At 35.5% G+C, this 11,587-nt stretch overlaps 1 protein-coding gene across 1 annotated transcript; it reads left to right on the forward strand.

Moving 5' to 3' along the window:
* The first annotated feature begins 287 nt into the window (after window positions 1–287).
* On the forward strand, window positions 288–4,067 carry LOC112792563 (trihelix transcription factor GT-4). Its single transcript, XM_025835843.3, has 5 exons — window positions 288–1,307; window positions 2,119–2,157; window positions 2,852–2,983; window positions 3,131–3,355; window positions 3,574–4,067. Exons 1-5 carry the CDS (start codon window positions 722–724, stop codon window positions 3,774–3,776), a joined length of 1,185 nt encoding a protein of 394 aa, XP_025691628.1. The 5' UTR covers window positions 288–721; the 3' UTR covers window positions 3,777–4,067.
* Window positions 4,068–11,587: the final 7,520 nt, after the last annotated feature.

Raw genomic sequence — 11,587 nt, forward strand, 5'->3', positions numbered from 1 at the left:
TATAAATAAAAAATATATTATTAAATTATTAAATTAAAAAATTAGATTAATAACTAAAAATACTTATAAAAAGTAATAAATTATATTAGTGATTGAATTTTTTATTAAATATTTATATTTGATTGAAGTGAATCATTTGCTTATAATTTTTTAAACAATTACATTTTTCATCTGGGCATTTCATTGTCAACCCATTAAAATTCTTCATCCTAGCCTGTATACATGTATTTAAAGAAAGAAAAGATCATCCACGAATATAGACACACTCAATCTTTCAATAGCATATTAAGTAAGAACTATGAACAAAGAAGAAATCAATCACAGTCATCTGTGATGTCATTTTTTAAAGTAAGAGGATACAAAGCTATGTCTAAATGGGTAGTGTAAATATTATTGCACTTAATTTTCAAGAAGCAAGTGAAGTGAGAGAGAAAAAAAAGAAAGAAAAAAAAAAGAAGTACATGTCTGTCACACCGAAATAAACAAAACAACAAAAACAAAGCTTACGTTTGACGCTCTCTCTCCCCCAATCCTTCCCTTTCCCTTCTACAAATCCCTTTTTCCTTTTCCTAAACTTCACATAATTCAAGCACTGATTTTTCATTTTCATTTTTGTTTTCAATTCAAATTTCAATTCCAACCGAATGCACTACCAACCAACACCAACCACCACCACCTTTGAATTCGAACACCATTGAACTCACTCCCCATAAAGAGCAACATGTACTTGTCGGAAAAACCCCGACCCATAGATTTCTATAAGGAAGAAAGCAGCACGCGTGACATGATCATCGAGGTCGTCTCCAACGGCGCGGCGGACCTACCTCCTCCGCCGTCCCACCAGCAGCAGCAGATGATCCTGGGTGACAGCAGCGGCGGCGAAGACCCTGAGGTTGAGATCAAGGCGCCAAAGAAGCGCGCGGAGACGTGGGTCCACGAAGAGACTCGAACCCTGATCGCGCTCCGGCGAGAAATGGACGCCCTTTTCAACACTTCTAAGTCCAACAAGCACTTGTGGGAGCAGATTTCTTCCAAGATGAGGGATAAGGGTTTCGATCGCTCGCCGACCATGTGCACCGACAAGTGGAGGAACCTCTTGAAGGAGTTCAAGAAGGCCAAGCACAATGATGGCGCAGCAGGAGGTGGCGGCGGCGGAGGGAGTGGCTCCGCGAAGATGTCGTATTACAAGGAGATTGAGGAGATTTTGAGGGATAGGAGCAAGTGCGTGCAGTATAAGAGCCCCACTCCTCCACCGCCTCCACCATCTAATCACAAAGTTGAATCTTTCATGCAATTCACTGATAAAGGTATGATCTTTTTGCTAATTCATGGGTTTGGGTGTGGTTTTGAGGAAAAAGACTTTTGCTTGCATTGTTATACTAGCTGAACAAGGGGCATAATGCAAAAATGATAATTATAATTTACAAGTCAAAGCGTTTTGGGTAGCCTGTCTCTGTTGGAATTCAATCTATTTTCTTTTAGTTTTGGTTAGATACTCAGCTAACTACTGAACATATCCAATTATCCAGTGCCCTTTTTCCTTCTTATGCTTTTATGTTTCTTCCTCACTGTATCATTGGTTCTCTGATGGAAACTTTTGATCTTCATAATGTGCACTTGCAAGTGACTTTTTGCTGTCAGGTTCATTTAACTAGATTAGTTATATGTCTTGAATCATTAAATGCGTTGCAGGTGGATTTTATGAAAGTAGTGCTAAATGTTATTGCAGTGGAAATGTGGACATTCACATTCACATAGTTGATACATCGCAACAAGTTGCCTTGCAATTCACATTCACATTCACATTCACATCTTGGGTGATATACTATGTACCCGTGCATGATGAACCTTGGTCCATTCTTAGGTTGAATATACGAGGTGTATTCTGTGCCTATGATTTTTAGCAGGGAAATGCTACGACACTGTAGATCCCAACAATTTAAGGGTTCACAAGTGGGTTACCTCACATATCCTTGATAACTATTAGATTGGTGAAGCCTTCGTAAATGTCCAAAGTAGCCATTTGTGGATCATGTCTTTTGAATGTCTGTCATGCCTACAACTCCAGCCTTGTGTATTTTAAAAACAGTTTATTTGACTGGTTATGTCTCCATGTAGGTATTGAGGATACCAGCATCTCTTTTGGTCCAGTTGAAGGTATGTTATATTATGTTTATTTCTTGCTTATATTTTGTTCAATTTGCCACTTCGTATTTGGTGGCTGATGAATGTTTGGTTATGAATCCATGCATAATCCTGTCTTTTTAGTTATATTTAATTACCGGTGAGTAGCTAGCATATGCATCATCTTTGTGTCTTGAAGCATGTACATAGAATTCTAAACTGGATTAAATAAATATGGTGATGTAGTCGCATGCAGTGCCTGTTACCCCTGACTAACTTTTAGCATCTGGTGTTTGCATTTCTAGTTTATATTTTTATTATAGGGATAGTGGGATAAGTAATGCAGTTTTACTTTGGGGGCTTGTTGCTGAATCAAAATTCAAACTATGAAGTGTAGGAAGGAATATCTTTCTGTATAGGTTAATGTGTAAGGAGGTAATTATATGATCATAGACTCAACTGAAGTATTCGTATCACATATCACATATTACTCATCAGTTTTTCTAAATTATATATTGCATGTGCATTGTTGCTTTTATGGCCAAACTAATGTTTATCTAATTCATTAGCGTTTCGGTGGGGGACAAAAAATTGACTGCATTTAGCAATCACCATTTAAGAACTGGGGTGCTTATCTGAATGTTCTCCATCTTCATTCGTTCAATAATAGTTGTTACCACTTTATTATATCTGTAATCATCTTGATACTCAATAACCTGCCATTCAGCTACTGGAAGACCAACACTCAATCTTGAGAGACGTTTGGATCATGATGGGCATCCCCTTGCCATTACAACAGCTGAGGCTGTCGCAGCTAGTGGCGTTCCTCCCTGGAATTGGAGAGAAACTCCTGGAAATGGTAAGTAAGTTATGTGAAGTTTTGTGGTTCAATGATGTGAGCTTGATTACCAGGGAAATGAGATAATATATAACTTTCGTAAACCTTTTCCCCCTCGTTTTGGAAAAGTAATTATATCCTTATTTCTACCTGCTTGTACCTTGGTAGGTGAAGAGGGCCAGTCATGTTGTGGAAGGGTTATATCTGTCAAATGGGGTGATTATACGAGAAGAATAGGTATTGACGGTGCTTCAGAAGCCATCAAGGAGGCCATAAGAGCTGCTTTCCGACTGAGAACTAAACGTGCATTTTGGTTGGAGGATGAGGACCAGATAATCAGAAGTCTTGACCGCGACATGCCTTTAGGAAATTATACTCTTCACCTTGATGAAGGTAATTTAATCTCTTTTTTTTTTTTTTTTGGCAGCCATCTGAAGCCATTGGTTCAAAATTTTGAAGTCTGTGTATTGTGTTTGTGAGATCATTTGGATGTTTCTGGGAAACCATCACAGAAAGCACCAGATGCTGATAAAATTTTATAAGTACTTTTTCCCCTTCGTTTTATAACCCGGATATGTATGGTGGTTGTAACCAAAACATATTGGTTGCAGGAATGGCCATTAAAGTGTGTCTGTATGACGAGTCTGACCATATCCCTGTGCATACTGAAGAGAAGATCTTCTATACAGAAGACGATTATCGTGATTTTTTGACTCGCCGGGGTTGGACATCTCTAAGAGAATTTGACGGCTATAGGAATATTGATAACATGGATGATCTTCGACCCGGTGCCATATACAGGGGTGTGACTTGAGTGCAGATGCCCCGTTGGTTTGGACAAAGGTGTTTCCATTGTTTCAAAGAAAAAAATATTTGTTAAGCTATGTGGAGAGGACTGTTTATAAATCTTTTGACTTATGTGGGGTTACTAACATTGATCATATTTTGATTTTTGGTGTTTATAAAACTGCCCATGTTTTGATGATAGGAAAATGATGGAGGCACTTTGCTCACTCGCCTCCACTCTGTCTGTAAATATGAATTTGATAGTGGAAACGTATTAATGAGAATCTTGCTGGTTAAGAATTTCTTCCAGTTTGCCGTAGACTGGTGTAATCGACTTTAGAAAGGTAGTAGATGATTGTTTTGGTTGCTGATGTTATTATATTATTAGAGAAAAATCGCCCAAGGCTCTTGGAAAAAACAAGGTGCCTAAGATATTGAGGAGTTTCTTCTTAGCCTTGTTGCTAAACAATATTCTTCGAGTGCGTACATTTTTGGTCTTACACAATACACGCTATTAGTCTTATCTCTTATGGGTTTTATGTTCCATTTTCTGAGCTTAACACAGAATTCAAACTAGGTGCAACTCTTTGTGAGGCATTTAATTCTGCCTCTTGGTTCAAGCTCTGCCGTAATCACATTCATTCCTTAATTTGGGTGTAAGTAGGGGAGTGGATCCTCTCTAGTAAAGAAAAAACTGGAAAAATCTAGATGGTGTCAATTGTGATATTTCACTCTTTAATTCTCTCTCTCTCATATTTAATTTTAACTCTATTTATAAAGTTAATGGTACCAAAAAAAAAACTAAGTGAGATCAATATCCGTACTTTTTATGTTTGATTATTGGATATATCCACAAAATAAAAATGTATTAAAAGATTTTTTTATTAAAAAAAGGCAATAATTTTTTTTTTATTTTTTTTAAATATATTTATTCATAAAAAATTATTAAACCATTTTTTTAAAATAAAAATATATAACATATATGAATAATAATTATTAAATGAAATAAAATATAAATACATATGTAATATTCGTAACTTCGATTCTATTAAAATACATATCAAATCGAGATAATACTCAATTTGGTCCCTGAACTTACACACGAGTCTCAATTTAGTCCCTGAGGTTTCAATTGCCTTTATTTAGTCCCGAAAGTTTATAAAAGTGCCTCATATTAGTTCCTGAGACCATTTTTAGTATAAAAACGTTAATAGAGCGCTGTTATAGACTATCACATGTCACGTTAAAACTTGTCAAATGATGCAATTTTGGTTTTGATATTTAAATAGCTCAAAAACGACTTCGTATTACTTATTTTGTTAGGTAAAATTTTAATAAACACCATTTAGGATGTTGTTTTTGGGTTATTTGAGTACCAAAACCAAAGTTTATGTTCACAAAGTTTAAAGACCAAATAGAGGCAATTAAACTTTAAAGACTAAATTGAGACTTGCGTGTAAGTTCATGGACCAAATTAAATATTATCTCTATCAAATCCGATTCAATCATTTTGTGAGGATTATATTTACATACTATAGTTCAGATATAAATAAATACATAAATAATTTATAAATATAATCCGATTGATGAATAGTTCTAATAAAAAAACCTCACACAAGGATTCACTACATTATCATATGATTCTCTCAGTTGTATCTACGATTTTTTTATAGTTATCTCAAAGAAATAAAAATAGGTTATACAATTTTTAGTAATAAAAATTGCTTTCCTATTATTATTGTTTTTTATTCCGGGAGAAGAGAAAAACAAATATAACAACACCACCCTTTTGGTTTTGAGGTGTATGTGTGTTTTCCTTTTAAAAAACGAGAAGTGTGACACACCTTGATTTTTGTGTGGCAACTGTCAGAGTTTACAATAACTATATTATAGTCAGAATTATCGAAAATAAACTGTATATAGAGACATTTTATATCATCGTGGCTTATTTATAGACAAAATTTACAATAAGACGTTACAGTATACAGTCAGAGTTATCGAAAAACAGTGTACAGATAGACATTTTATATATCATGATGATTTATTTATAGACAAAGTTTACAATAAGACATTATAGGGATCGAATATTTCGGATTTATATAAGGAACTTTGGTTGGCGGTTGAATAAAGAAAGAGTTGAAGTAGCAGCATATTAAATTTTGATCCCTTAGCCTCTATTGTCTACTCTACAATAACAAATTAAATCTCCCTCTAAAATATTAATACTCATCATCCCTTCGTTCCATCACATGCCTGAAAGCTTCACAATCCAAAATTCATTTTAGAATTAGTACACAACATCATCATGTGCTAATAACTATCCAAATGTGCAACTAGCTCAATTACAAATAGTAGTTCATGATGATGGAACAGAGTATTTGGACGGAAAAAAGTGAGTATAAATATAAGTTAGGTGTGATAGAAAAAAAAAGCCGAGATGAATCAATAATTACGTATATATAGACAAAATAAAAAAAATAAATATATAAGAAAAAAAATTAGAATAGTACCTAATTTTTAATATATATTTTATATAGATTACAAATTAAAAGCTTTGGTACATCTATAGATATATATATCAATTATCAGATATAATTTAAAGATAAATATAAACAATATCAAATTAAATAATATAAAAAAAAACAGATAATCACTCCTATTTTGATAATATCATTTTAGTAAAAAATCATGTGAAGAATGAAATTATTAAAAAGAGAATTATGTTATTATTTTTTTATATATAATATAGAAAGATCGCTTGGTATACACAAATACTTTTCTCTGAATGAAAATACTAGGAAGATAATATTTTTAATAAAAAATAAAAATTGACTATTCTTTCTATAAAGTAAAAATTTCATCACCTAACTTTTCTTAAAATAGACATAATGTTGCACTGTACTGAAAACATACATAAATAATTCTTTAGCTGTTTGTTTAAAATGGCCAGTAGACAACTGTCGGAGTGGGAGGACAGTTTATATATTATTTGACATATTTATGTGACCTGCATGGGATACATACTGTAACTAACATTTTTGTGCGATGATTTTTTAAATGTAAGACTCCAACTCATTGTCGTATAAGCTTTTTTTAACATAAAAAATCATAGTTTCACTAAAATGTAGCAAGGAATACAAAATTATTGTAGCATTTGTCCTAACTCACAGATTATCATCTGGTCAAACTGAACCAACAGTTTAATAGTATGCATGACATCTACCCTTGCTTTGATTGATTACCCTTTCGGTTTGGTGTTATATTTTTAGTTTCTTACAATAATATTCGATGTATGTATAGTTTATAAGCAAAAGATTGGACATAAATTTTGTATAGACTATGTAGGTCTTGTTTTTATTTTATACTAAAATGAAAATTCCACATTGTTCAAACTCAAATAAATGATAACATTAATTAATAAATATTATAAAATAATTTTAAATACATAATTATAGATATTATGGAGATAAGAGATAAAAAAAAGTTCGTTTTGGAAGAACATTTAATTATAAAATAGTGCTTTAAAAGATATTTTTTTAGATTTTTTTTTATCTCAAATTAAAGATGTTTCTTTATAGAAAATTGTGGATTTTGAGATAGGTTACAATGAATATAAAATTTTTAATAAAAAAGAGAGTTGTTCCAATAGGAGATGAGACTACTTAACCAACTCCATAAAACTTTATAGTCGGTCACGTTAACATCTTAGAGAGAGGATCGAGTTATATGAAAATTTGATAAAAGAGGTGTTTATTATACTAATTTTTTTGTGCAGGTTATGCAGGTAAAAATACTTCTAGAGGATATAACATATATATTATAGTTTCACAAGTACTATATGGAGAGATATTGTTCCACCAAAGATTAAATTATTTGCCTGATTTATCTTAATTAGACGGGTTAACACTAAAAAAAGATTGTATCGACTAGGTATTGTTGGTTAGAATGATATTATTTGTATATTATATAAAAAAGAGATTAAAAATATATTTCACTTGTTTTTTAATTATAAGTATACTTAAGTGTGGTGTGCTTGATCACATAGACTGTAGACGATTTCAGATAATCTTAAATAATAATTTTATTAAAATATTTATGTGACAATATTAGAAGTTATCTATTATGTCAATAATTTATTGTATTATTATTTGATTAATTTTTTTATACATTATAAATAAATAGATAGATAGATTAATTTTCATAAAATAAAATTTATTTTTTATGGTAATATAAATATATTTTAAGATAGATATTCGTTTATGTTATTACATGTATAATATGGTAATTTTATATGAAATCTAAGAACGTATGTGTTATTTATTTATTATAACACTACTCTGATTTTTTTTATCTATTATAATAGATAAATAGATTTGTTCAAGAGCTTAGATAGTAGGACTAGGAATAAGATAGATATATTGATATATATGAAATATCATTATCATCATGGTCCTAAATAGAAAGAAAATAAATTTGAATAATGTTGATAATAGTCACGGGAAAAGGATATGTTCAAAGACTAAAAGAAGACAAGGAGTGCTCCTTTCTTTATTTGTTTGTACACTGTTCACTATCTATACCCAATAGAGCAGAGTCCCTGCTAAGTAAGATTCGGAGATATTAATTGAATTTCCCAATCCTTTTTTCTTCATATCACTCTACCTATAATTAAACGAAAAGGACAAGAGTAATTAATAATATACTAATATTTCCTTACGCACGTTGATGAACTAGTAAGCCTTTTCTTTCTGGTTCCGTATCCGTTATTAGTAAAGTTTAGGAAAGTTTTTAAGTATATTGATATATTAGTATTTTAATAAATTTTAATTGTGAATTTTAATTATATATATTATATATTTTTTATAATTAAGATTAATTGTTAAAAATTATTAAAATATTAGTGTATTGATATATTTAAAAAACAATTTAAAGTTTAATAATTCAGTGAGAGTAAATGATTTGGGAACATCTTCCCTCCACACTCCACATTGTACACGTTAAATTAATATAACCAATGTCAGATTATTTATGACAAAAATTGAAACGAATAAAAAATTTTACATAAATATTATGCGAGATTTTTTTTTTTGGGGAAGGTAAATTTTGCATATTTGTATAGTATGACTGTTTTTGACTTTAGGTTGAGCAGTTTTTCGGTTTTTCCTGAATCTGGAAATTGAAAGATGACGTCGAATGCTAGTTTCCTAAAATGTTGGACGTACATGATTGAGAGGCAATTAATTAAGGTTGCATGATAATCTATAAATTACAGATATTTTGCTGAATGGTTGTGTTTATTGTGTTTAATTCTATTTTAATAAAAAAATTTAAACATATCTAAATATATTTAAATATTATTATATATTAATGTGCTTAATTTTATTTTAAATAAATTTAAAAATAATATATATTATTATTTATTAAAATAAAAAATATTTTAAATATTTTATATAATTTTTGACGAACTCTTTGGAATCTGCCATCATCGACGGCCAGTAGTACCCCGCTCGGATTAACTTCCTTGCTAGGGCTCTGCCTCCGATGTGGTGCCCACAGCAGCCCTCGTGGACTTCCCTGAGGACATAGTCCGTCTGGTCGGGGTGTAGGCACTTCAGTAGGGGTTGGCTGAGCCCTTTTCTGAACAGCTATCCTTGGATGACAGCGTATTTGGCTGCTTCTCTCCTTAATTTCACCGCCTCCTTTTCATCACCAGGGACTTGGCCATGTTCTAGGTAGTTGGTGATGGGGTCTAGCCATGAAGAACTTAGGGTTGTTATGTGTAGGGGGAAAAGTACCATTCCAGGGTAGGTTTTTTCTCGTTCTTTTTAGCCATTTAGTCTTGTTTGGCCTTAGTCGGGAAGTCGTGAGGGTGGTGTTCGTGTTCGGCTTGAGCGACCGATCTCTTAGACTAACTGGATGGTACCCCCATGTAGGTATGGCTCGCACGGTCTCCCGGGCATCCGTTAACCCCGCGGCGTACGACCAATATGCTTGGGTCGTCTCTGATATAAGGGATTCACCCAATCAAATGGGCGAAGAGGAGCTCACCGAGTTCCGACAAGCCGGGTATTTGTGCGGCGGGACCGACGAGGAGGCCAATTACGACGTTTTCGTCCCGGCTCCTCACGAGCGTTTGTATGAAATCAACTTCCGACCCAGCCAGGTCGCCGACTGGATTTGGTTCTACAAAGCCATGTTCACTCAAGTCGGAGTTCGCATTCCGTTCTCAGCCTTCCAAATGGCACTCTTAAACCGAATTTCCGTGTCACCGTCGCAGTTGCATCCGAACAGCTGGGCCTCGATCCGCTGTTTCGAGATGGTCTGTGAATATCTCGAACTGCCGGTGTCCGTGGATGTTTTCCTCTTTTTCTTCACCCTCACAAACCCTTCCAAGGAGGGGAAACATAGAAAAGGGTTCATGTCTTTCCGGGCTGCCCAGGGTCGGAAGATTTTCGGCTTGTTCGAAGATTCTTACCATGGGTTTAAGGACAAGTATTTTAAGGTCCGTCCGGCCAAAGGTCGTCACCCCTTTTGGTTGTCTTTGGAGGGGGTACGGCTCATCCCGACTTATTGGAGCTTCGGGGCAGGAGCCAATAGTTTTATTAAGGTAATTTATAAAAACATGTCGGCAGTAGATCAGCAAATTGCCGAGGTGCTAAACGCTGTTTTTGGGAAGAACCCGGTAAATCTCCATCTCCTCATGGGTGACCGGGAGTCCGGCCGTAACTATATTTGTGAGAAGCTTTTTACTTTTCCCTTTGTCTTTTTTCCTCTTGTTGATATTGTGTGACGACTAACCGACCTTCCTTGTTTTCCTGCAGTGGATATGTCTGCGTCCGTGACGGGTCTTCCCGACTTGTTTCAGACTTTCCTTGGCGGCGGTGATGATGAGGAGGATAATGAGCAGTCCGCCGCTGAGACGTCTACAGCTCCTCCGGAGGACAAAACTACTTCAGGGCCGGAGGGCGTGGTTGGGGGAACCGGGATCTCGACCCAAGCTGCCCAGGACGAGGTCGAGAAAGCGGTTCATGCCTCTCCTCCTCGCGAAGTGGTAGGCCAGGGGGGTTCGACGTCTGCCCCTGACGATGATGTGGAGGTGGTCATCCCCACCCCTAAAAGGAAAAGGAAGGCGTCCTCTAGTCCCGAGGGGGTCCTCACCGTTATGGAGAGGAATTTCGACGCAAGCAATTTTATAGATACCCAACTGATCCCCGGCACTGAGGAGTACTTCCACGAGTCTTCCCTTGCCGGGCAAGCGAGGTGGATGTACCGAACGCTCCTGCGCGGCGCCGTGATAGCCCGGAAGGCTGAGTTTGAGCTGTCCGGGATGGAGTCCCTTCGGAGGAGGCTGGAGGCTAGTGGGAAGGCCAACAATGAATTAAAAAATGAAGTGGAAACTCTCCGGGAGCAGCTGACTCAATCTTCGGGAAAGTTGGACGCTGCCGAGAAGAAGGCCACCACAGCTGAGCAGAAAGCTACCGCCGCTGAACAAAAGTTAACAGCTGCCGAGAAGAAACAGAAAGAGTCGGACGCGACGATTGAACGTTTAGTCGAGCGTGAGATGGCTCTGGAAGGACAGGTCGGTGCGGCGCAAAAGCGGGTGGCTGAAGTTGAGGAAGAGAAGCGGGCTGTGGAGGCCGAGCTGTCAACATGGAAGGCAAAGTACAAGGACGTCGTCAAACAGGGCAGGGGGGCGATCCTGGCTACCGAGGAAGCCCTTAAAGCTCAAGTTAAAATTATTGCCCCTGAGTTCGACACGTCGGCAATTGGTGTTCGTAAGGTTATCCATGATGGCAAGGTTGTCGATGCCTCCATGAAGTGATCCTTCTGTTTATAGTT

Source organism: Arachis hypogaea, chromosome 13, assembly GCF_003086295.3.
Source record: "Arachis hypogaea cultivar Tifrunner chromosome 13, arahy.Tifrunner.gnm2.J5K5, whole genome shotgun sequence".
In the NCBI taxonomy this organism is placed as follows: domain Eukaryota; kingdom Viridiplantae; phylum Streptophyta; class Magnoliopsida; order Fabales; family Fabaceae; genus Arachis; species Arachis hypogaea.